Source organism: Panthera uncia (assembly GCF_023721935.1).
Source record: "Panthera uncia isolate 11264 chromosome E2 unlocalized genomic scaffold, Puncia_PCG_1.0 HiC_scaffold_20, whole genome shotgun sequence".
Classification (NCBI taxonomy): Eukaryota; Metazoa; Chordata; class Mammalia; order Carnivora; family Felidae; genus Panthera; species Panthera uncia.
The window spans coordinates 21929071-21953765 of NW_026057589.1; the positions used below are offsets into that span (position 1 = coordinate 21929071).

General features: G+C 58.2%; 2 protein-coding genes across 7 annotated transcripts in view; one reads left to right on the forward strand and one right to left on the reverse strand.

Moving 5' to 3' along the window:
- Window positions 1-21884, forward strand: LOC125916467 (uncharacterized). 3 transcript variants are annotated; one of them, XR_007455924.1, is made up of 4 exons: window positions 1-1010; window positions 13535-13648; window positions 18665-18821; window positions 20120-21884. XR_007455924.1 is itself a non-coding variant. In XM_049622701.1 (3 exons), exons 1-3 carry the CDS (start codon window positions 399-401, stop codon window positions 18680-18682), a joined length of 744 nt encoding a protein of 247 aa, XP_049478658.1. In that variant the 5' UTR covers window positions 1-398; the 3' UTR covers window positions 18683-18967. The 3 variants fall into 3 exon arrangements, 2 of the variants coding, with proteins under 2 accessions (XP_049478658.1, XP_049478657.1); XM_049622701.1 differs by lacking the exon at window positions 20120-21884 and having other exon boundaries at window positions 18665-18967; XM_049622700.1 differs by lacking the exons at window positions 18665-18821; window positions 20120-21884 and having other exon boundaries at window positions 13535-13786.
- A 21-nt stretch (window positions 21885-21905) lies between these two features.
- The window catches only part of ZDHHC7 (zinc finger DHHC-type palmitoyltransferase 7), a 28638-nt gene continuing 25848 nt past the window's right edge, over window positions 21906-24695 (reverse strand). For 3 of the 4 annotated variants that reach the window (XM_049622697.1, XM_049622698.1, XM_049622696.1), the window contains exons 5-8: window positions 24426-24537; window positions 23936-24017; window positions 23062-23192; window positions 21906-22392 (exon numbers count right to left, since the gene is read on the reverse strand). In XM_049622697.1, the coding sequence (XP_049478654.1) occupies window positions 22216-22392; window positions 23062-23192; window positions 23936-24017; window positions 24426-24537 (502 nt within the window). In that variant the 3' untranslated portion in view covers window positions 21906-22215. The remainder of the gene's footprint in view (window positions 22393-23061; window positions 23193-23935; window positions 24018-24425; window positions 24538-24695) is intronic. The other variant, XM_049622699.1, reaches the window with a different exon arrangement.

A 24695-nucleotide genomic window follows, 5' to 3' on the forward strand; every position in this document is an offset into this window, starting at 1 on the left:
CCCGATCCCAGGTTTGGGGCAGCCTGGGGCGCTAATCAGATCCCCCAGTTTGGGGAAGCCTGGGGCGCTAATCAGATCCCCCAATCTGGGGAAGCCTGGGGCGCCAACCCAATCCCCGGTTTGGGGAAGCCTGGGGCGCCAACCGGATCCCCAGTTTGGGGCAGCCTGGGGTGCCAGTTAAGGACACGCTAGCTGCTATAACAAGCTGGCCTCCACATTTCAGTGGCTTCGCACACCCGGAGTTTGTTTTCCGCTCAGTAGCACCAAGCAGGCGTAAGGTGGGTGGCTTTTCCAGCAGGGGGACTCAGGGACCAGGCTGTTCCTGTCTGTGGCTGCGCCACCCACCAGCCGCCCTCTGCTCCCAGCTGGCAGGTACGGCAGAGCCAGGAGGGGCAGGTATGGGAGGCTTTTACGAGCAGCCAGGCTTCCACCTGCACTCAGTCACATGGCCGCACCTGACTGCAAGGGATGCTGGGAGAGGTGGAAGGAGGAAGAGGAAAGGGGGTGGTGGACAGCCAGCCGATCGCCCCCGCACACGGAGGCCCCGAGATTGCCTGCGCGACACCGTTAGGCATCCCCGGGCGGACGAACACGCCAACCTCACTGCAGCGCCCCCTGCGCCACGCTGCCGGGAATTGCGCAGCCTGGGAAGCCCACTCCTCCCCTCGCTCAGCGAACCTCGGCTGCAGCGCCTGAGAAGACGTGCGTCCCGCCCCCCAACCCCCCACCCACGCGGGGCGGGGGGGGGGGGGCTTTCCGTGTCCCTGGAACCAACAGACCCGGGAAGAAACTGCAGAACGGGGGAGCGGTGTCAGAAATGCACCCAGCGCCCCCGTGCCGCAGGGAGTCGCCTCAGAGCGGCGGCTCAAGGCCCACAGCGGAGGAGGCCCCTCGAGAAAGATCTCCACGAAGCTCGAGAAAGATCTGCCCGCGGCTCCGCCCCTCACCGCTGCCGGCCCGGCCCGCCTCTCCGCAGGAACCGGGTTCTCTGCGCTGCAGCTTTCGTGCAGGTGGGTTACTCATGCGCGTGGTCGTGACATCGGTCTGCAGGAGGGTTTCTCAGGCCTCCTGGCCATCGGGGCCGGATAATTCCTGGCGGTGCGCGTGTGTGCGGCGGGGGCAGGTGCTGCCTTCCGTGCAGTAGGATGCGGCCTCCGTCTGCTAGAATCTGTTAGGGTCCCCCCCGTCTGAGCTGCGACAACCCAAACCTCTCCAGACCTTGCCAAGGGTCCCCTGGGGGGCAAAGGCAGCCCCATTTGGGGACCGCCAGTCTAGAGCCCCGGTTCTCACACCCGATGACGCATTTGGATCACCTGGGAGGCTACAGAACCGCACCAGCCCAGACCCAGGTGTGGGTCTGAAATAAATGAATGCATACGTCTGCAAAAGACCACAGGCTCAGGTTCCTACCAGCTTCGTGGGTAATAGCTGGTAACTGGGAGCAACCCCAGGGCCCGTCAACAGAATAGATGAACCAATTATGATCTCTTCGCACGGTGGAATGATATCCATAGAGAAGGAAAAAAACCAATGACCTGCAGGAATCTCACTGATGGTGAGCGGAGAGAAAGCAGCCTCCTGTCGGAGCCCACGCCGTATGATCCCGTGTATATGAGGCTCTACAACAGGCACAACTAATCTGTTCGGGCAGCGGTGGGGAGAGCGAGTTATGTCCAGGGTGCGTCCCGGGGATGCTGGGGATGTTCTGTGGTGGCCTACAGAGTGACGTGTGGGTACGTGTGCCCGGGGTCGTGCGCTGATGATTTGTGCCTCTCGCCGAATGTAAGCCCTTCCTTGTGTTGGTTTGCTGTGATCGCTGTAGGAAAATACGATCAACCTGGGGGTGTGAGAGAACTGCATTTATTCTCTCTCGGTTCTGGAAGCCGGAACTGTGAAATCAAGGTGTCGAGGCCCTGCTCCCTCCGAAGGCTCTCGGGGAGGATCCTTCCTCTTCTCTTCCGGCTTCTGGTGGCTGACAGCTGTCCTCGGCTTGTGGCCACGTCCCTCCCATCTCTGCTTCTGTGGTCGCATCTCCCTCTGCCTCCCTATAGGGACACAAGTGATCGCTCTCGGGCCCACCTAATGATCCGGGATCGTTGACGCATCTCAAGATCCTTAGTCGTGTCTGGAAACTCTTTGCCATGGAAGCTAATGTGTGTAGGTTCCAGGGATTAGGACCTGGTGTCTTTGGGGACCATTATTCAGCCTGCCACATACCTAAATTAAAAAGGAATTTAAAGAATTACCCGAGGGATGGCCCCGCCCCATACCAACTGACCCAGAATGTCTGCTGTGACACAGCGGTCCTGGGAGGCAGGGTCCCGGGGGGCCGTGGCTGCGGAGCACGGGGAATGTGCCTTTCTGGTCCATCACTTTATCAGCACAAAGTTGACTTGACGAACTTACCAAACGCTGAGTGAGCGAATGCACGAAGGAGTACAGATCTGTTTTTTTACTTATAACACTTCTGACACCAAATGAATGGGTTTTCCAGCTCACCGTGGACACCGGCTGGGTGTCCTAAACTTAATTCGATCCTGACGCTACCCGGAGTCCCCATAGTGTAAGGCTCAGACCCCCAAGACTGCCCCACTTCGGATGCCAGTCACAAGCAGGGGGTCCCCAGGTCCCCCACACTTCTGTCCGACTTGGCTGCACTTTGAGGGTTCCCCCCACCCCCTCCTCAGGTTTGAGAATCTGCTGGATCAGCTCATAGGGAAATGTTACTTCCACTTACTGGTTTATTATAAAGGACGCAAATGAACAGCCAGGTGAAGGGGTGCACAGGGCGAGGTCCAGAAGGACGAGCTGTCCCATGGAGATTGGGGGGTGCCACCCTCCCGGCACATGGGTGCATTCACCAAGCCGGAGGCTCTCCAAACCCCTTCATTCAGAGTGTTTATACAGGTTCCGTTAGGAAGGCATGACGGGAGTAGTCACCGGCCGCTGGTGACTGACTCAGTTTCCATCCCCTCTCCCTTGCCTGGAGCTTGGGGGTAGGGCTGCAAATTCCAACCTTCTCATTACCCAGCCACAAGGGTCACCTCATTAGCATAGACTCAGGTGTGATTGAAGCAGTCTCCTTAGGGATAAGCAAAGATGCCCGTATGAAGAAGTTACTAGGGTTTTAGGAGAGCTCTTATGCCCGGAAGCTGGAACGAAAACCACATAGATTTCTTTGAAAAAAAAAGTTTTTTTTAATGTTTTATTTATTTTTGAGACAGAGAGAGACAGAGCATGAGCAGGGGAGGGGCAGAGAGAGAGGGAGACACAGAAGCCAAAACAGGCTCCTGGCTCTGAGCCGTCAGCACAGAGCCCGACCTGGGGCTCGAACTCACAGACAGTGAGATCATGACCTGAGCTGGAGTCGGCCGCATAACCGACTGAGCCACCCAGGCGCCCCGACCATGTAGATTTCTTATCACCGTAGAGAGTGTTGCCACCGGAGACTGGAACGATGTAAAGTGATGAGACTCAGCCTCCAGCCCTAGCCCTGCCCCTTAGCAGCTGAGTGGCCATGACCCAGTCCCCTCCCCTGTCCCACCCATACCCTCCTCAGGAAAATGGGGACACCAGCACCGTGGGGCGAACTCACGGGATGATGTCTGTCCCTGCAACCTGTTTGAAATCCAAAACAAACGCATTTAATCCACGCGGAAACGGCCGACACCGAGCCCGTTGGTAAATACTGTGTTGGTAAATCAAGGTCAAGGGATGCAGGGCGTTAGGTGGGTGGGATTTGTGTGCCTGGCTGCGTGTTGGCCTAAGACACGCTCCCTGCGAACATGCCGGGCTTGCGAGACGGCTGAGCACTCCTTGAAGGCAATGGGGACGGAGCCCCAAAGAATCTAGGCGGGGATGCTTTAGGCCCTCTTGACAAGGAGGGCTGGAAAACCCTTTCCAAGTTGATGATGACGTCCTAAACCAAGTTCGCTTTGCCTGCATGCCACGTAGCTTGACGCGGAAAAACCAACAAAAGAAAATCAACAGCAAGACAACAAAAGCCCCATTCTGGAGAGCATGGGGTCCGATGGCCTTTCCGCAAGAAGCCTGGCTTGGGCTTGGGCTTTCAGGCAGGTTTGTGAGGGAAGAAAAGGGCCTGGTCCCATGGAAATTTCCTAGTAGGGTTTATTTGGAAGCGAAGGTTTGGCAGCCCTGACCCAGTCTCCTTGGCTAGACAGAGCCTCTTTGGAGAGAGTCAAAAACAACAGAAGGATGGAGATAGTTCTTGAATGAGCTGGTGTTAGTGGAATCCTCTGCCTCCGAAAAGAACTGCCCGAGCCCAGGCCCGGCTTCCCTCGCTCGATGGAATTCAGCTCCACTCACCTGTGGTCAGCAAAACAACCCGCACCCCCCCCCCCCCCCCCCCCCCCCACGTCCTTGCCCCAATTCCCGGAACCCGTGAGTATGTGACCTCACACGGCAAAAGGGACTTTGCAGACGCGACTGGGTTTGGGAGCTTGTGATACGGAGGTCGTCCTGGGTGGCCCAGATGGGCCCAAGGTAACCACTGAGTCCTAAAATTCCAGAACCTTTCCAGCTGGGATCAGGGAAAGAGAAGAAGGCTCGGGAAGATACTTGCTGGCTGTGAACACCCCTGCAAGGGCCAGGAGCCCAGGAAAACACCCAGCTACAAGCTAGAAAGGCAGGGAGTGGGGTGGTCCCCTGGAGCCCCCGAAAGGAACCCGGCCCTGCTGACACCTTGATTGAGCCCAGGGAGACCTGTGCTCAACTTCTGACCTCCAGGATGCGGACAATCTGTGTGGTTTCAGCTGCTACGTTGGCAGAAACTGGTTCCAGAAGCAATAGAAAATCGAAACGTCACCTTTCCCAGGCACCTACTGTGTGCCTGCTTGCTGGGAGGAGGTCCCTAATCCTCTCGACCACTCAGGCCTTGCAGCTCGTGATCGTGTCACCGTGGAGGAAGCTGATGCTCAGTGACGTGACCTCCAGAGGCCCAAGCGGGGAGTCCAGCCGCCCTGAGCCCCCGGCGGCTCCCAGGCAGGATGGGCGTGCGAGGGTGACATTTTCTTCCTGGCTGCCGCTGTAAAGCTGTGAGGAAGGCCGCTCTGGTTCCCGTGTGTGGAGATTTTTCTGCCAGACGCCATCCTGGTGGATAAAGGCTACGAGGTTCCTGCTGGCAGGACGGGAGGCAAGGCCCCTGGCCCGTCGTGTAGACCCTGACTGCTGGCTGTGTGACCTCAGGCTGGTCCCCAAACCTCTCTGGGCAGTGTGTCATTTGGGCTGGCAAACACCCCGTGCGGGGCCAGCCTCCAGGGAGCGTGTGAGCCAATCCAGTCCCGGTCCAGGGGACTGGCCGGGCTGGTGCTACCGTGGGGTCTGTGCACATGGCTTGGAAGTCACACGGGGCCCTCTCGACAAGGTCAAGCCATTCTGCGATCCGATAGGCAAAGGCACCTGTTTCTTTCTGCCGGGAGTTCCTGCTCTCACCGCCCATCCTTGACTCGGCCTGGGTGCGGGGCTGGCGCTGGGATGCTGGGCTCCGTCCCTGGGTCACGGCCCAGCCCTGGCCTGGCTTTGCCAGCGGGCAGCTGGCTGACCTCTGGCCGGCCGCCCCCGGAAGGGAAACACGCGGAACGTACGTTTGTGAGAGCAGGTGGGACAGCCCAGGGGTCCCCGGCTGTGCCTGGCTATCCCCCCTCCCCCAAAATGGCCAGGAGGGCCGTCAGCACGAGAAGGACGTGTCCTTCAGAAAGACAGGTTACCCCCAAACCTGTGAGTGACCTGATTTGGAAATAGGGTCTTTGCAGATGTCGGGGGGAATGGGGTCGTGCTGGATTAGGGTGGGCCTCGATCCAGTGACCGGGGTCCTTGCGAGAAGAGTGGAACTTAGACAGACACACCGGGAGGAGGGCAAGTGACACTGGAGGTGGAGGTGGAGGTTGGAGTGACAGGTCGGTAAGCCCAGGGACGCCAGGACTGCTGGGGGCGCCCGAAGCCGGGACAGCGAGCGAGCGTCCCTGAGAGAGAGGGCCACCCGCCCGCGCCTTGACCTTAGACCCCCCGCCTCCAGAACCGCGCCTCCGCTGGGCTAAGCTCCCAGCTGGTGGCCCTTTGTTACAACAGCCCCGGGACCTGCCCGCGCCCACTGCCGCTGTCACCCTCCGGTCACCGCTCAGACGGACGCGAGAGAACGTGCTGGTCTCCTCCCATCTGAACACGTCCAAGGGCAAGGCTGGCCTCTGTCCACAGCTTACGGGCTTCCTCCATTGTTGGGGGCTAAGCTGCTCTTTTCTGAAGGGAAGGCGGCCGGCGACACCCCGTTTCCCAGATGGAAAAACCAAGGCTCTCGGGGGGGCTCCTCACGCCCACGCCGGCGCTCAGCTCTCCACAACCGCATCTCCCGCTGCCCGCCCGGGTCAGCCTCCTTCCCGCCCAGATGTTGGACCGAGTCCTCGGAGTTCCCGGCAGAGGGGAGAGGTCAAGAAATTTCCGAGCTCAAATGAGGACAGCCGCCTGGCTCTGTGACCTGCTTCGTGGAGAGCCTGGGAGGCAACTGTGGGGCAGCGAGCTGGTCGGTGACTCCAACCCCGGGCAGCGCGACCCGTTTCCCTGAGCTCACACCGCCCTCGGCCCTGTCGAAACAGAAGCGGGCTCCGTCCAGGCCTGAGGTTGTGGCCGCTGGACTCCTGGAGCCCGACTGGTCAGCCCAGCCCAAGCCGCACCGCCACTGAGAGCCACCAGAAGCCACAGGAGCCTCCCCACCCAGGTGACCTCTCCTGCACTGTGCAGGCCCTGTTGTCTGCTGGGCACCCACAGTGGCGCCCATCCTGGAGCGGGGGGTCAGACCGGGTACGGCCTTCCGTCCCCAGAACAGGCCAGGCACACACCGCCTGCCGGGAAGGCTCCAGGGGCCCCGTGCGTGTGGGCGGGGTGCTGTTCCCGCAGAGCCACGGGGGCTGGGAGGGCGACCGCCAGATGACCGCCTTCCAGCCCTGGAACCCTGTATTTCAGAAGGGGACAGCAAGGCCCCTAGAGGGGGAGTGACCGGCGGAAGGTCCGGCCGGTCTGGCAGGGAGGCAGGCGTGTCCCACAGGACACGCACGTGGGGCACAGAAAGTTGGGGTGCAAGGCAGAGTGTAGGCCCCTGGGGCGTGAGATGGGAGGTGGCTCGGGGCCGGGGGGCGTCGTGGGCCATTCTGGGAGTGGGACCTCTCTGGAAACAGGAGCGGGCTGCAGCTGGGGCTGACGTAGGGGACCGGCTGGTCCCTGGTGGCAAAACAGACCTCCCGAAACTGTCTGGTAACCAGCTGGCTGTCCCCCCTGAGGGCACCTCTGTCATTCTGACGTCTCGGGCCCCTACCCCCTGAGGCCTCATTTTCTGGGGTCACACGTTCAGATGCTGGGTGTTCAAAATGCAGCCCAAGGGCCAGCCACTTCCCCCCACCTGCACCTGCCTCCGCCTGGCCCGAGCCACGTCTCCTCTCGCCCGGACCTCACCGGGGGCTCCCCGCTGCTGTCCCTGTGCCCCCCCCCCCACCGCCCCTACGTTCCGTCCCAATGCAGCAGGTCAGGGGGTGTTCCTTTGCCTCCCCAGCTTAGAAGGCTCCGAGGCTTTCCGTCTGTGTCGGGGTGAACAGCTGGCCCGACCATTCGTGGCCACCTGTAACACGTGACCTTATTTGGAAATAGAGTCTTAGCAGATGTCAAGTTTAGAGGTGGTCATACTAGGGTGGGGTAGGCCCTGGTGCAAAGATGTGGGGTCCTTGTAGGAAGAGGAAATTTGGTGGCCTGGGGCCACCAAGAACCGATCGTCCCCTGGAGCCGTGAGAGGGAGCTTGGCCCCGCCGAGGCCTTCATCTCGGGCTCGCGGCCACCGGAGCTGTGAGAGAACACGTCCTTTGCTTCAGGACCCCCAGTTCTTGGTCCTTTGTCACAGCAGCCCCCAGAAGATGAAGGCAGCGGCCAAACATGGCTCAGAAACACCGCACCCTCCCTCTGCCTGCAGTGCCCATCGTATGGCAAAGGCCCTGAGAAGTCCCGCAGGGAAGAACAGGTTCCGCTCTCCCGTCACCCGTGATCATTCGCTCCCCAAAAGCATCTCGCCCGCCCTTTAACTTGCCCTCTCAGGCGATAACGCTTTGGGAAGTGTTGGACTCGAAAATCCCTAAGGTCCGCTCCAGACTGAAAATCCTGTGGCTTCTGGAACGGGAAGCCGAGCCCCACGACATAAATAGAAATTTGTATGCCTCATTAGGTGCTATTTTTAAAAGCAGCCAGCATGCCGTCCCATTTTGGGGGCAGCACAGCCAGCCCGTGGGAGAAAATTGTTCTAGTCGAGCAGTCAGATACGAACTCCACTGACCACGCGGGGCCCTCCGTCTGAGGCCCACGGATGCGTGAAGGAGGATAATTACGTCGCGCGGGGTTATTTCCTTGGGCTGTGTTTTCTCGAAGCGGAGATGCCAAGTCAAAGACCTCGTGTTTTTGAAGTCATTGGACTCGCAGCGTCGAGCCGGCTCTCCAAGAAGTGGTACACGTTTAAACTCCCACCAGCACAGACCGGAGGAGCCCATCCCCCACTCTTCCGTGCCAGCGCTGGGCATTGCCACCCTTGACACCTTGAAATTGTCCCGTGTGTCTAGACCACAGGAGTCAGCAAGAGTGTCTGTTGGGTCATCTGAGTCTCTACTGAATTGTGTCCAGAACAGCCTGCCCGCTAGCCCATCCCCACCAACGGGGGATTCTTGCCGGTGGCCGGGCATTGGTGCCCTGAGGTCAGGCCAACCTTTTCAGAGGAAGCAGCAAACCTCACTCGGGTTTGGCCCCAAACACCGAACTCTGAGAGAGAGAGAGAGACGATTCGGTGTCATAGGATCGTTCCCCAGGGGCAGAGCTGGGTAGAGAAAAGAGGTCAGCGTTTGGGGTCCAGAGCACACGGGTTTTTGTCCCGGTCTGGCCCCTTTCTAGCTCCGTGAGCTTGGGCCACACACGTGACCTCCTTGTGCCTCCGTTCTGTCATCTTTGATGTGGGATGATGACGCCCCCAGCCTCTCCGAGCTGTGGAGGATTACGTTATTTCTTCGTCGTGAGATGGGCTTTGTGGATGTGACCCTAGTACGAGCTGGGGTTCCAGATAGCACAGTCTGGACGGCATTGCAGGCAAGTGTGATCCACAAGGAATCTGGAGTAGTACTTGCAATGCCCTAGAAACATTAAGGGGATCTACTTGAAACAAAAATTTAATGTTTATTTTTGAGAGTGAGCGAGCAAGCAGGGGAGGGGCGGGGGGGGGGGCGGGACGGGGAGGGGTTGGGACAGAGGATCCGAAGCGGGCTGTGTGCTGACAGCAGAGTGCCCGATGCGGGCCTTGAACTCACAAACCGTGAGATCATGGCCTGAGCTGAGGTCAGACGCTTAACTGACTGAGCCCCTAAGGGAATCTACTTCTTAACCCACCATTAGGGTTCCCAAATCCTGTGGCTGCTTCTCCACGACTCCCTTACCCCCCCCGCAGCGACCCCAGACCTCACCCCCCAAATCCAGCTTTCGTGTTTGGCCTTGCACCCCCTCCCCGGCCTCAACCCTGCTCGATGATGAACATAGGCCTCCTCTCCCCGGTTTTGCTGGTTTTCCCATCGCTTTTCTCTAGGGTCCGGAGTCTCCACAATAAGGGGGAGAACCCTCACCTGGGTTCTCCTGCCTCTGTAGGTCCTGGTTCCCTCTATTTCCCCCCAGTTCTGCCTAAAACCTGGAACCAGCCTGGGAACAAGAGAACTCCGGAAGGCAGGGAGGAGGAGGAAGCTGATTGGGCGAAGACATCTGGGGGGGGGGGGGGGGGGAGGACCCGTCGTGTAGATGTATTTGTGCGTGTGCATCATCTTACGAGCTCCTGGCTCCCCTTTGCTTCTCTTTTAGCCGAAGCCCTTTGACATCCTCAGTCTCCCTTTAGTGAATGGGTTCCTCCCCCCCACTGTCCCCAAAGGAGCGGTGAGGGGGGCAGATCATGACCTGGACTTTGGGGCCAATATAGCGGCCCCAGCCTCAGGAGGCGCCGAGGCTGGGGGAATGGCTTTGAGCACGGTCCGGTGGGTCTGCTCGGGGACTGGCTCTTTGTCCAGCCCCTTCCCTCCCATTGCCAAGGGCTTGGTCCCCAGCCTTGGTTCTTATACAGAGCGTGTGCAAACACAACGTGGCCACGGGGTCACCTCTTTCCCCCTTGTCCTCATGGTCCACGCCGGCATCCCGGAGAGAGCCAGGCCGTGGGTCGTGTTTCCCGCCTCCCCCTGAACCTCAGCTCACCACCCAGCACCCCCAGCACGCACGGCTCCTGTGGTCCCTTCCAGCCCCGACAGGAGGGTGGGGAAGAGCCGGAGAGATGTGGTCAGCAGGTCAGCCGGGCTTCCGCTTAGGAACCGTGTGGCGTCACGCAAGATGCTGAATCTCTCAAAGCCTCAGCTTCCTCATCTGCAAAATGGGCGTGACTGCAGAGCTGGGTGGACCTAGAAACTGTTCGTTGTGCTTAGATGTGGCGTTGATGACGACAGATGTGAATTTCCCCATCCGTTCATCCCCTGGCTGCGTACCGGGCATCGTTGCCTCTCCGTTCACCCCTGGCTCTGTGCTGGGGTCCTGCCCACCCCTGGAAGATACCAGGACCAGTGGAGGCCAGTGTGGTGGCCGCCAACACCGCACCCATCGGCCACAACCAGTGGGCTTACGTGCTGTGCCGAGCATAGGGGCCCGCGGGCCCAGAGGAAGGGCCAAGACCCTGGGAAGGCTTCCTGGAGGAGGTGACATCTGATCTAGGCCTTAAACAATGAGAAGGGGCCATTCACTTTTTCATTCATTCAATTAATAGGCATCTCCCCCCTGTCCGTGAGGTACAAATGCCGTCAGGCGTTGGTCCTGGGAGGTTAGAGGCCAGGAAACCAGAGGACATCTCTGCCCTCCCTCTCCCATCCAGCATGGGGCCCAGGGCTCGGCCAGGCTGGGTGTGGGAGCGTGGGCAGGGCTGGCCCACACCCGAGGGTCGCAGTGGCAGAGGGCCGGGGGCCTCCGTCCCCACGTAGGTATGGCCGCCGTGCGGTGCAACCCTGGGAAGCAGGGAACAAGGTGGGGGTCTCTGCGTGGGTGTGGAATGATCCCCAAGATACACCATCGAGTGAAAACCAGCCACGTGCCCGACAGTTATGTGGCCGTCGCGTAACGCACGCGTGCACACAGACACGGGCGTGAATGTCCGGGCAGGGACCGGCCAGGACGTCACTCTGTGGCCAGCCGTGTGGGCCCGTGCTCCCGGAGAGGATGCCAGCTGCTAGCGTGAGTGGCCCTCGGGGCTGCAGGGAGCCAGCAGTCTCGGTGGGGTGGGGACAGGGGCTGGGCTCCCGGGGGGCAGACGCGTGTCGAGGCGGGGGGCGGAGCTGTGACCCGGGCTACGACGCGGATGGCCCCTGAAGACGCGCCCCGTGAAGGGAGGCGACCGTACTTGTGCGACCCCGTCTATGAGAAGCGTCCGGCAGGCGCAAACCCACAGAGGCAAAGCGGATGGGTGGTCCCCAGCGGGGGAGGAGTGGCGCGGCAGCTGACGGGCGCGGGGCTTCCCGGGGTGGGGGTGCCCAACGCTCGGGGGGCACGGAATGCCACTCGACTGCTGACTTTAAAACGGTTACTTTTATGTCACGCGAACTTCGCTTCGATACGTTGCTGCCTCAGTCGGCAGAGCATGCGACCTGATCTCGGGGTCGTGAGTTCGAGCCCCACACTGTGCACAGAGCTCACTTTAAAAAATAAAAATAAAAACAATTCAAATGCTGTCCTGGGCGCGTGTGCATTTAGGGGAGCGGCTGCCAGCTGGGTTGGCCAGGTAGGAACCGGGACCCAGGGAAGCCGTGACTCTGCATTTCCAGGCGAGCTCTCCTGATCTGTACGCGTGAGACTCACTCAAGGTATTTTACCAAAGCCCCGGGGCCACATCCGGGTCAAGCACCAGCCCGCAGCGTCTCCCGCAGCCGGGGGCAGAGTGCCCACCCCTGGTCCAGCGCCTGGACGGCCGCCCCCACCTCCTCGGGCTCTGCTGGGAGAAGGGAGGGCGGGTGGGAAAGAACCCCCAGCGGAGAAAGGCCCGGGCAAACATCGAGATGCTTCTGGCTTCTCAAGACCTAAGCCGTGGCCTGTTTAAACGTCTGCTCTGGTGGGACTTTGTTGTAAACGGACTCGGTTTTGTTGAGCTGCTTGAGTTTTTATTTGTTTAAAAAAAAAAAAAAAAAAAAAGGCCGCAAGACCATCTCAGGCGAGAACACAGGGTTAGTCCGGAAAAACCAAGAAAAGGGCAAAAGAGACGGACGAGGAACCCAACCGCCCGCTGCACGGCGGGCGGGCGTGAGGTCTTGCGTGGCCGCGAAGCCCCCACCCCGTAGCGGGCACTACGTTTCCCGAGTACCTGCCGCGCACGGGCGTCGCGGCCAGCCCCGTGGCCCCAGCCCCCCCGCAGACCGCACGAGGCAGAACCGTCAGCCATCGCCTTGCCGCCGAGGACAGAGGCACGGAGGGGAAGGCGGCGCCCCAGGCCACGCGGCTGGAAGGTGGCAGGGATGGGAAACGTAGCCGCGTCTGGGAGGCGCCTTCCGCCACATTCCACGGCCACTCGGAGCCGATCCGCCCGTGGAGCGGGGACCCTCACAGGCGCCGCCTGGTCACCGAGCTGTCGGGTTGTCGAATGGAGCCCCTCGCCGGCAGGCTGCCCGGGTCACCCAGCAGGCCACTGCCCCTGCTGCCCAGATGACAGGGTCTCACCTAGACTGAGGTCGGAGAAAAGCCGTGCACGGACCCCTCCTGGCTGCTCGGCCCCCGTCCCCTGCTTTCCAGGGCAGACGTCACCCCTGCTCCCACTGCCCTCGGTGTGCCCACCGAGGGCCCTAGCTGCCCACCCCGGAGGAAGGTGTCTGAAGTCCCTCGTCTTCGGAGGCCTGTCTGCAGACGGCTAGCCTGTGCTTTAGGAAGCCTGCTTCGGATGAGCCTCTGCCTCCCCTGGCCGGCGACCGTGCGTGTGGGCATCTGTCGGCCCCCGGGCACCTTCTCTGAGCCCAGCAGGCTGGGCCATGTGGGCTCCAGCAGCTCCTCCCGCCCCAGCATTCTCTGGTTTTAAGCAGCTCCAATTCCGGGTTGATGTCAAAGAGACAGAACTCTCACTAACCTAGTGGATAGACTGCAGTAAACCAGCCTTTCCCTGCCCCAGGGCCTTTGCATGGCTATTCTCTCCCCGGCCCTTACCTGATTTCTCACTCTCCGTGATGTCCATCCTGATGTTCCCTCTCCTTACTGTTCTTTTATAGCACGAATCACAGTATATAACTGTATATTCTCTTTCTCATACTGATGTCTACTGAGGGCAGAGGCCTCACTGGCACACAGTAGGCATTAGGTGTCCGTAAGCGTGTGTGGACCACAGGCCTGCAGGAGCCCCGGGTAGGAGTCTGTGGCCTGCGTGGCACGGGGACATCTGTGGTCTGGTGGTGCCCTCTGGTGGCAAGATGCTGATACCACGCTGAGAGCCGACCCCTTTCCCTTTCAGCGCTCCCTCCCCTGGGCTGGCCGCCCCGGCGCACGGGGACCCGGCCACCAAGGTGACGTTAAGCGGCAGAAATTGGTGCTCCCGGAGTTCTGTGAGCTGCTTCTGGATGACCAGGTGAGTTGGGAAGTCAGCCAGCTTCTCACATTATTATGAAGTCGCTGCTGTTAATGTTAAACATAAATGGCCACCCGGAGCCACCCATGGGTCCTGGAGCAGCCTCTCTGACTCACCGCCTGGGACCCTTGGGGCCAGAGTGCCCTCCCTCTCCCCAGGTGCCCTCTCTCCGCAGCTGGCTCCCGCAGGCTTTGATGAAGGCTGTGGTGGCCGTGTCCTGGCCACTGACCCGGCTCTGTCCCCCCTCCTCCCCCCCACCCCGCGTCACCCTCCCCAGGATTTGCGTTAAACTCACAGAGAAAAGACCACGTGGGTCTGGAGTCTGAGCCAGGGAATGTTAAGGTGTGGACACACACATCCCAGACACTAAAGTATGAGGTCTGAATATCGGAGCAGAGCCCAGAAATCCCGGGTTGGGCCCAGCACCTGCACACGTGCGGAGACCAACACAAAGGCTTCTCTGGAGGGAAGGGGTCACGGGGACGTGGACGGGCGTTGCTCGAGCGCACAGGGGGGTCGCGGGGCCGTGATGCAGCCTGGAAACAACGATGGCGTTTTGAGGCTATATTCTGCAGTTCAGAAGTATGTGCTAAAAATGTTACTGAAACAACCTCAGTGAAAGATGCAATTCGTGTTACTGTTTTCGATTTGTTTATTCAGAAAAGGGTTTTTTTTTATGGGCGCCTGAGTGGTCAAGTCGGTTAAGCGTCGGACTCTCGGTTTCAGCTCAGGTCGTGATCTCATGGTTTCGTGAGTTCAAGCCCCGTGTCGGGCTCTGCGCTGACCGTGAGGAGCCTGCTTGGGATTCTCTCGCCCTCTCTCTCCGCCCCTCCCCCACTCGTGCTTTGTCTCTCTCTCTCTCTCAAAAACAAATAAAAAACAAAGAAGATATTTTTATTACTTTTTAAACTCAGTACTTAGAAAAATAAAAACAGAGGAGAACTAGATGATTCTAGCCAGAATGGCAATGTGGGATCCTCCTCCTTCCCTCCCTAGTGAGGACCTTCTGTAACCTCAGGGGGCCTCGGTGTTTTGGTGTATGAAATGCACACAGTGTTATCTGCCTCAAGGTTGTAGTGAGATGCGATCAGGTCCAGGAGGGCATCTTGGAAACTGCAAATGTCGAAATGGTGTCTTGGGCATCGTTATTATTAAACCTTGCACTGGGAGCTCCTCTCAGAACTCGTGCAAATTCTACCGGCCAGGTGAAGACAAGCCACTGGGTTTTCGGAGGGCCAGTCGCTGTACGTGGGTAGTGTCCTCGCACACACACGCATGCCTCCCCGTGGCCAAGGGGCACGTCGCGTTCGGTCGCCCCACGTTAGGAGCTTGTCATAGAAGGGATTTCAGAGCTGGTGCGCCACCTTGTAGGTCGTGCCCGTGACACGGCTGAGCCTGACCGTGAAGTCAGGATAATGCTGTGTTTGCTGAGCTTCTGCACCCAAGGGCCCACGCGTGGGACCAGTGTTAAGAAGAACCCAAGGGGCACGAGGGTCCTAAGTGAACGTACAAGCCTGCTCCCATCTCATCATCTCGTTGGGATGTGCCGGCACCGAAGAAAATCTCATCCACGCAGCAGAGCGCCCACTGCCCAACTCGGTCCCGAGAGAGACGGCTGCACGACGGGCCGGACACCTCCAGGATCTGGGTTGAGATCCAGACACGAGAAGGGAGGCAGCGTGACAGTGGCGATAGCGAGTCTCGTCCGTGGGATCAAGTGACGTCACCGTGGACCTCTGCGCTCGCCCAGTCTTACCTGGAGTTGCTGGGTTTGTGTTTTCTGGAAAACGTGCAGGGGCCAAGTTCACGTCCGACCCGTCACCTTGCAGACCTTCCTGTGGCCACTTTCAGGCTCTCGGAGGTTCATGTGCCCTGCAGCAGGCTTGGGTGCTTGTCTGTTTGGGGTTCCCCTGGGAACTGTTGGGCCGGGTAGGAGCCCCCACCTTCCTCCCTCCTTGGCGTCCCCAAGGATGACCATCAAAATGAGAAGAGGAGTGAAAGATGAAGTATGGTGAAGTCAAACATTTCCTTCAGTGGAGATGCTCCTTGTTCATCAGTTTGAGGTCTCAAGTTCCTCCTCCCCAAAAAATCCTTCCTCAAAATACGTGCCATGAACACGGCTGCACCCCGGAACACTCACGCAGAGCGTCCTGTTCCCCGCACACACCCACGGCACTTGTCCTTGTGGGTTCTTTCTGAGCGCTATGCTGTTTCTTCGTGACTCGGTCTTGATAGGCTGTACGTTTCTGGGAATGCGCTCTCTTCTCGGTGTCCAGTGAGGCGGCATATGATTGCTTATAGTAGTCCCCTGTGATCGTTTTTATTTCTGTGGCATTGGTTGTGATGTCTCCTCCTTCGTTTCTGATTTTATTAAGTCTTTACAGTCCTGTAAATAATACTGAAATTGAATCAGTAATCAAAAACCCCCCCAACACAGAGAAGTCCAGGACCAGACGGCTTTCCTAGTGAACTCTACCAAATATTTAAGAGAGAATTAATGCCCATCCTTCTCATCTCTTCGGAAAAACCGAAAAGGAGGAAACACTTCCAAACTCATTTTACGGGGCCAGCATTACCCTGACACCACAGCCAGACACAGACGCTGCAGGAAAACCACGGACCAGTATCTCTTACGAGAGTACATGCAAAAATCCTCAACAAAACAACAGCAAACCAAATCCGATAGCAGATTAAAAGAACCACACACCACAACCAAGTGGTAGTCATCCCTGGAACACACAGGTGGTTCAACAAACAAAAATCAATTCATATGATTCGCCACATTAACAGAATAAAGCATAAGGATCTCACACTCGTCTCAACAGATGAAGAAAAGGTATCTGGCAAAATCCAGCACCCTTCCATGATTAAAAAAAAAAAAAAAAGCTCAACTATAAATAGAACGTACCTCAACATAATACATGTATGAAAAGTCTACAGCTAACATCACACTCAGCAGTAAAAATCAGGAACAAGGATGCCCATTTCACCACTTTTACTCAGTATCGTACTGGAAATCCTAACCAGAGCACTTAAACACAAAAAAGAAGTAAAATGCATCCAAATTGGAAAGGAAGAAATAAAACTGTCCCTGTCTGCAGATGACATAATCCTATATATTGAAAACTCTAAAGATTCTACGAAAAACAAAACAAAAAGACTGTTAAAACTGAGAAACAAATGTAATAGAAGTTGCAAGATATAAAATCAACATGAAAAAATCAGTCACATACCTATACACTAACAACAAACTACCTGAAGAGGGTATTCTGAAAACAATTCCACTTACACCAAAAAGAATACAATACCTGGGGATAAACTCATAACGAGAACTTTGCATAAACTAATAAAATATTGATGAAAGAAGTTAAAGACACAAATGGAAATACATCCCATGTTCATGGATTGGATCATTAAAATGTCCACACTACCCAAATTGATCTACAGATTCAAAGTGATCCCTGTCAAAGTCCCAATGGGATTTTTTAGAGAAATAGAAAAATAATTTAAAACTTCATCTAGAACTATGAAAAGATGACAGCCAAATCGATCATGAGAGCAAAGAATAAAGCTGCAGTATCACACTTCCTCACTTCAAAATATATTACAAAGCCACAGTAATCAAAACAGTATGGTAACGGCATAAGCACAAACATACAGCCCGACGGAACAGAACAGAGCCTAGAGATAAACCCAGGCATTTATGGTCAGCTGATCTTTGACGAGGGTGCTAAAAACGCATAATGGGGAGAGGACAGTCTTTTCAACAAATGGTGGTGGTGGGAAGATTGGAGATCTACATGCAGAAGAATGAAAATTGGACCCTTGCCTTCCCACCTACACAAAACTCAACATGGATTCGACTGTACAACTCCTGCCAGAAGACACGGGGTGAGAACTTAGGTCTACACAGAAACCCGCACACGGACGTCTGTAGCAGCTTTCCTCGTAACTGCCAGAGCTGGGTGGCGACCAAGATGCCCTTCCAGAGGTGGGTGGCTAAATTAACTGCGGCACACCCAGGCAACGAAGTCATCACTCCACACTAAAAAGAAATGAGCTCCCGAGCCACGAAAAGTCACGGAGGAAACGCGTATGCTCGTCACTAAGTGACAGAAGCCAATCTGAACAGTCTCTGCGTCTGGTCTGAGGCCAACTACACGACGCTTTCTGGAAGACAAAGCTATGAAGGCAGTAAAGATGAGCGGCTGCCGGGTGGGGGGAGGGGAAGGAACGGATAGGCGGGGCCCAGAGGTTTCTTCAGGGCAGTAAAGATACCTGTGCACACCTGTCCTTACACATTTTCCCAAACCCACAGAGCTCACACTGAGAGTGGCCCAAATGTGAACTGCGGGCTTCGGGTGAAATGATGCGTCCGGGTCGGCTCACCACTGTAACAGAGGGGCCCTCTGCTGGGGGCTGGGAGTGGGGAACGAGGGCATTCGCAAACCCACCGAACGTTCCGCACAGTTTTGCTGTAAATCTAAAAGCAGTTTTTTAAAAAGCTGGGTGTTCTGTTTTGTTTTGTTTTTTTTTAAGAAAGAGAGAAAAGAACAAAGGATAAACAAAAGGTTCTCGGATATTAAAACTACCACTGCCTGAATAAAATATTCACCTAGGAGACAAAGTTAAGGATATTTCCAGGAAACAAAGAATAGACAATAAGAAAGAAAATCAGAGGACCAGTCTAGGCAGTGCAACATTCAATCTGTAGGAGAAAAACAGAGTGGACAGGATGAAGTTCGCAAAGACGTAACACAGCACAGCACCCCCGGCCCGCAGAAGCGAAAAGCGCCTGGGTGGCCCAGTCGGTTGAGCGTCCGACTTCAGCTCAGGTCATGGTCTCGCAGTTTGTGAGTTTGAGCCCCGCGTCGGGCTCTGTGCTGACGGCTCGGAGCCTGGGTCCTCCTTCGGATTCTGTGTCTCCCTCTCTCTCTGCCGCTCTCCCACTCATGCTTTGCCTCTCTCTGTCTCTGAAAGATGAATAAACCTTAAAAAAAAATTTTTTTTTTAAAGCGAAAGGCACGTGTCTGAGAAGGGGTACGTGAGCCTGAGCAGAGGAGATCGGGTTCCATCCGAGGAGGCACAGACCCTCTTCAGCAGCTGAAAGACCGACTCAGAACCCGCAGTCTGGCTTACGGCGCCCGTCAGCCCAGACGACCGTGGGATACAGGTATGTGCAAACAGGCTAACGTGCTGACAACCTCGAACCTTCTCAGGGAACTGGCAGAGAATGTGCTGGGGCAGCTGTGGCATCCAGATGTGGACCCCGGGGGGCGGGGAGCCTGAGCGCATGCGTCTCGGGACGGCCGTGCGGCACCCCCAGAGAAGCCGAGGCTCCTGGAGCAGGGCAGGCGGCAAGGCAGGAACCACCCCGTAACCAGGGAGGCGGGCTGGGGCGGAGGGAGACTTAGTGACAGGGAACAGGGCACACACACGGCACTGTTAGCTCTAGGAACAAACCCCGTCGCAGGACCCTACTTGGTTTAGCAGCGTTTGTTTTGTCATCTCAAGCTGTCATACGGTATCGGGGTGCGGATACAGGGGGCGAGCGGGGAGGGGAAGGGAAAGTCGGCAGCGTGCCCCAGACGGCAGATACGCTGTGCGTACAATCCCCTCGTCCTTTCCATCGGGCCTGGCAACCGAGCCCTGCCTGCTCAGGCAGATGAAAAGCAAAACCTGGCATGCCCGGGTGGCTCAGTCAGGCGGTCACGCGTCCGACTCTTGATTTTGGCTCCGGTCATGATCTCGAGGCTTGTGAGGTCGAGCCCCGCGTCAGGCTCTGCACGGACAGTGTGGAGCCTGCCTGGGATTCTCTCTCTCCCTCTCTCTCTAAATAAGCGAGCTTTTAAAACAACAAAGCGAAGCCAGTTGCAGATCAGCATATCTTCGCTTTGTGTCTTCGGGCTGTCTTTGCTCAAATTGGAGACGGTCTTAAATCTGGTCCCCGGTCCACAGTGTAGGCCACTTACCCTTTCATCGAGAGCGTTGGAATGCCACTCCGGGCCACCCGCAGGACGCTCTTCTCCGCTCAGGCGGCCGAAACGAGTTCACGTACGACGGAAGACGGGATTAGCCGCCTTTCTGTTCGGATAATGTTTTCCCTCTCCATCTTAACCCCACTGTCACACTCCTGTGGACGGAGTCAGCGTCACACCCTTCGAGGAGGGACACGGGGCACGTGGCAGCAAAATCCTGCGGGGACGCGAGCCTGAGGGTCGCCGCCGGCCCGGCATCTGTGCTCAGGGCTGTGTCTCCGTGTTCCCACCCGTCTGGGCAGCCAGCAGGCGCCTCACGGGATGGTGCGGGCCCTTCCTCCCTCCGTGGCGGTGGGAGTGCCCGGCCCGGCCGCCCCGCTCACGGGCCTGTGGCTCCCTCGAGCACAAATGCTACGTCTGTCGAATGAGGCTGTAGGCGCCGGGGTTCTGGATCCACGAGACGGATTTTTTAAAAAGTGTTTTTATTTCAAAGGGCACCAGAAACACTGCAGGAATGCTCACAACCAAGCGAAGTGGGACGCCAGGCGCCCCGCCGGAGCAGATGTGAAGTGTGGGCGCGGCAGAGTCCGCGAGGGCAGCGCCGAGGGCCCACGCCGCTCGTCAGGGCGCCGGAGCGTTTGGGGCCTTGGCCAACGCCGCGGGAGCGACGGCACCTGCCGGGCCGTGGGTGCCGGGAACAGGGAGAAGCCAACTACCGAAGACAGCGACAGTGTGCGAGGACCCGCGCCACCTACCGAAGCGCCTGGGGCCGGCAGCGGCCGCCGCGCGTCGCATACGGGCGGTGCTGGAGGGGACGAGGACACCGGACCTGCACACACTTGCCGAGTCTCACGGGAATCCACCACTCGGACCACTTTTTATTGATGAACAGGTACACACCTTAAAAGCCTCACACTGAAGCCGGACACACGCGCCCACCGCGGACAACGGATGTGCAGACACGTGACGCAGCGCGACCCCTGGCGGCTCGCCGCGTCTGGGCCCCTGGGGCCTGTCCCTCTGGTGGGGACATGGCCCCTGCCCCGGGGCTCTCAGTCCGTCTCCAGGACATCCCTCCGCTCTGCTCGCCCGGCTACAGCTGCGTGTCTCGGGTAGGTCCCCCGCGGATCTGCGTCAGCAGGGGCGGAAGCCTGACTAGGATAGGGTGCGGGTTCGTTAAAACCAAAACCCAAACCCAAACAGCTCACGGGTGAACGGAAAGGCGTAGAAGCCGGGAGGGAAACACCGGCTCTCCTCAGCGTGCAGGCAGGCTTGGAGGAGAGCCTCGGGCTTTGTCAAGGACCGCTTCCTCCGGAGTCCCGCAAAACAGGTACAGACCGGGCGAGTTTAAGGCGAGTCCCCACGGAGGGGAGCTGTTTGCTTTCTGATGGAAGTTTAAGCTCTGCACCAAAGGTCCTACTGGATCGCTTGGGACGTGGGTGGAAAAACAAACATGAACGATACAAAAAATAAAGCTGTTGCCGTCCTGAATACTCTGCGAGGGACTGAGGCTCGGGGGTCCCGGGGCTCTGCCTCGGGGTCCCCTCACGTCCTCCGTGCCGCCCGTGTCTCTCTGCGAGTGTCTGTGGCCATTCCCGCCCCCCTCCACCCCCGGCAGCGGCATCCGGCCGCACGGCGTACCCGGCCGCCGCGAGACTTCTCACCGAAGTGCCGCTAGGACACTCCTGATGTGGCTGGAACAAAAAAAAACATCAGTTCCGAGGCCCTCACGCACTCGGGACCTGGAAAATAAAGCCAAAACAGGAGGGCAACGAAGGACCACACGGGAGTGATTGTTCTTTGGATCAAGACATTCTCCAAAATGCAATACATTCATAATTCATGACAAGCCCCAGGGGACAAGGGTCCCGAGGCCGCTCTCCCCTCATCCCTGAAACCTCGGATTCTGGAAAGCAGCTCGCCGGCTGCACGCAGCCGTTACCTGTTAGGTCGCCGCAACACCGCCCATCTTAAGCACACGCGCGCGCACACACACACGCAGAGCTGCCGACAGGGTCGAAGCGGCCTCTTCGGGGCAGTGGGCGCGTGCCGAAGGCCACCTTCACCGTTCGGTGCACAGATCGTTTGCAAACTCAGTGCAAAGTATCGGAGCTCATCGAGACCAAAGTGTTTTCTGTGTCAGGGCCCCTCCTCGATCAAGGGCGTGCACTAATGAATCCCAGGGCCGACAGGAACGCCCCGAAACCGTTAAGCTGGAGAATTCTCATTCACTGGATTGACTTTTTTTTTTTTTTCTCCTCATGACTGAAAAAAGCAGCTTAGGACACAGGATTTTAATAACCCATGTAATATCCCACACAACCTCTTAGAAAATGCAGTGTCCCGAACCAAACCCTAAGTGTGCAGGAAGGTCGTGACACTTCTTCACGCGGCCACGTACCTTCTGTTAGTCGTACAGGCGGAAACCGGCCCCCGTCGCTGACGTGGACAGTCTGCGATCTGTGACTACAAACAAAACTGCTCGCTGCAGGCATCTGGTCTGTCGGTTCCGTTCGCCCTACTGGTCACAGGTGAGCTGCCGCCGCCCTTCCGGACTCGACTGAATCCCTTCGCGTCCGCCGACGGGCCTCAGACGGAGAACTCTGGGCCTCCCTTCCTGGGTCTGGTCTGCGGCCGCCCCAACCGGAAGCCGACGAAGGGGTTCATCCAGAGGAGGGAGGGGGGCCCCCCGAAGACAGACCGCATCCCCTCCCATCTCAGCCTCCGCTCCCACGTCGGCTTCTCACTCTTCAGCCTCTCGATCTCCTGGAGGCAGAAAGGAGAGCAGGTGGGTGGCAGGCAGCACCGGCAAAGCCCCCGACACGCGCGGGTCGGGCCCCACGGTCACGGCAGAGGAACCGCCACAGTGTGGGATCCGGTTCCGTGGGACAGCCACGTGCTCAGGTGACGTGTGGCCTCGCGGTCAGCAGAGCAGACCCTCCTTGCCGGACCGGCCCCGCGGCCTCCTGAGTGCATCCAGGCCGCAGCCACGGGCCACACCAACATGAGACACGGCCGGCCGGGGGCCACCCGCATATAGTGGTGGCAGGGCGGAGCGCGTCCTCTGGGCCGGGGCACCGGCCTTCTTTCCGTTTGTTACACACCTTTACCCAGTGTCTGCCCTAGACCCTCCAGGGCAGAGGCATGAAGGCCATCGGGTCCCTGCCCCCCACTCAGCTGGTCTAGGGGCTGGGTCTCCTAGAAACCGGGACTCGGCCTGGCTCCCTCTGCCCGGCTCTGTTGACTCTCGAATCAAACTGATCCCTGAACCTGCACGGCGCATCGACAGGGGAATGACCGACACAGGGAGCCCGCCGCAGCTTATCCAGACGGCCCTACCTCCCGGGTTAGTACACTCGCACGCACTGTGACCGCTGGCCTTTCCCACTCACTCAAGCCAAATGCCGGGCGAGCGCAACGGAGAAGGAAGCGTACCGTTTCGTCATTGCATATGGAGTGAATCTGGGTACCAAACATAACTGCGGTGAACGTGAAAAACAGAAGACCCTCAAGGCACAGGAGGATCAGCAGGATTACAGTCACGGGAGGCGAGAAGTCACTGCATTCTGTGAACGAGAGAGAGCGGGCCGTGAGAGGCCACCAGAGCACGGCAGCCCCCCAAAGCACGGGACGGCCCAGCGGCCGCACACAGGAGCATCCTCGCGGTGCCGGCCCCGAAGCCGGCGCGGACGGACGGACGGAAGGGCTCATCCGTAAACGGGCACGTTCGCCATTCACCACGGGGCGGGGGCGGCCACCACTCCAGGCACAGATCCACTCCGCCGTCTCTAGGTCAGCTTCCCCGTCACCCAAGGTTCCTGCCAAGACTGCACGTGCACGCTCAACCGCGTACTGACCTTCAGCGAGAGCTAGGGGAGGGGACAGCCCCGCAGGCCCCCCGGGGGTGAGTCTGTCTGACCTGCCGGCCGGTCTGGGGCGCGGCAGTCAGCGCCCACCTGACTCGCTCCTGCTGCGCTGTGCTTTGGGGGTCCGGTGACGCGAGGACCACACGGAACAACCCCCAGCTGGCTGACCAGAAAGCAAACGCAAGGTTTGGCGGGAGGATGCTGACTTCCGGGCAGGCTCCCACTCTGCAGAGCGACTCAGCACCAACTACTTCTGGACTGAGGAAGGACGATTCTGTGCACGTGGCTTCGATCCACGAGCAAAACGGGGGTGTTAAAACCCGTATTCCTTCCTAAAGGAACTTGTCGATTCCTGTAGCTTTTCCCTTTCTGCCTGACGGCAGCACTTGTGGGAAGGAAACCCACGGCGGCACTTGTGGGAAGGAAACCCACGCCGAGCTTACCGGTCCACTGCCCTCGGACACAGGAAATGAACTGGAGGCCACAGAGGATCAGAGCGTGGACTGAGGACAGAGCTATGTACATCTGGAACAAGATAGAAGCCGATTAGCACTCAGGGAGCGATGACATATTTTAGGAGCAAAGGCCACGTCGGCGTGTTGACCCTGTCTCGTTCGTCAGTCACAATTAAGGACAGGAGGAATTAGTCCAGCGGTTGCCGGCTGCCCACCCGAGGTCACGATGGACGCGGGACGCGTTTCGGCCAGCTGTTAGCAACTGTGACTCAAGGCATCCGAGCGAGGACGACACTGTGTCCAGTACCTAAACTAACACGAGCAGACACACCTGCCGGGGTGCGTCCTACCCACCGCGGCACAGTTTATCACGCGGGTCCCGGAGAACCCCGTCAGATGGGAGAACAAATTCGCCTGCTCCCGGCAAGGCTCTAGTTACAAACTCAACACGAGTCGGCACGCGAGGACTTTTACTCACAGTGAAGAGCACGAAAAACCTCTGATTCTTTTCTCCCACGCAATTGTTCACCCACGGGCAGTGATGATCCATCTTCCGAATACATCTTTTGCAAATACTGAAAAGGAGAAACCTGTCGGTGTTCCACGTGCTGAGAACACACGACCCCGGGCCACGCATCCGACGCACAGAACGTGGTGCTGGGAAGAGGCCTCTGGGAAGGGGCTCCTGCTCTGGAGGAGGGGCTGTCGTATCGGCCACGGTGAACACGGGCTGCTCTGGGCAGGGGTG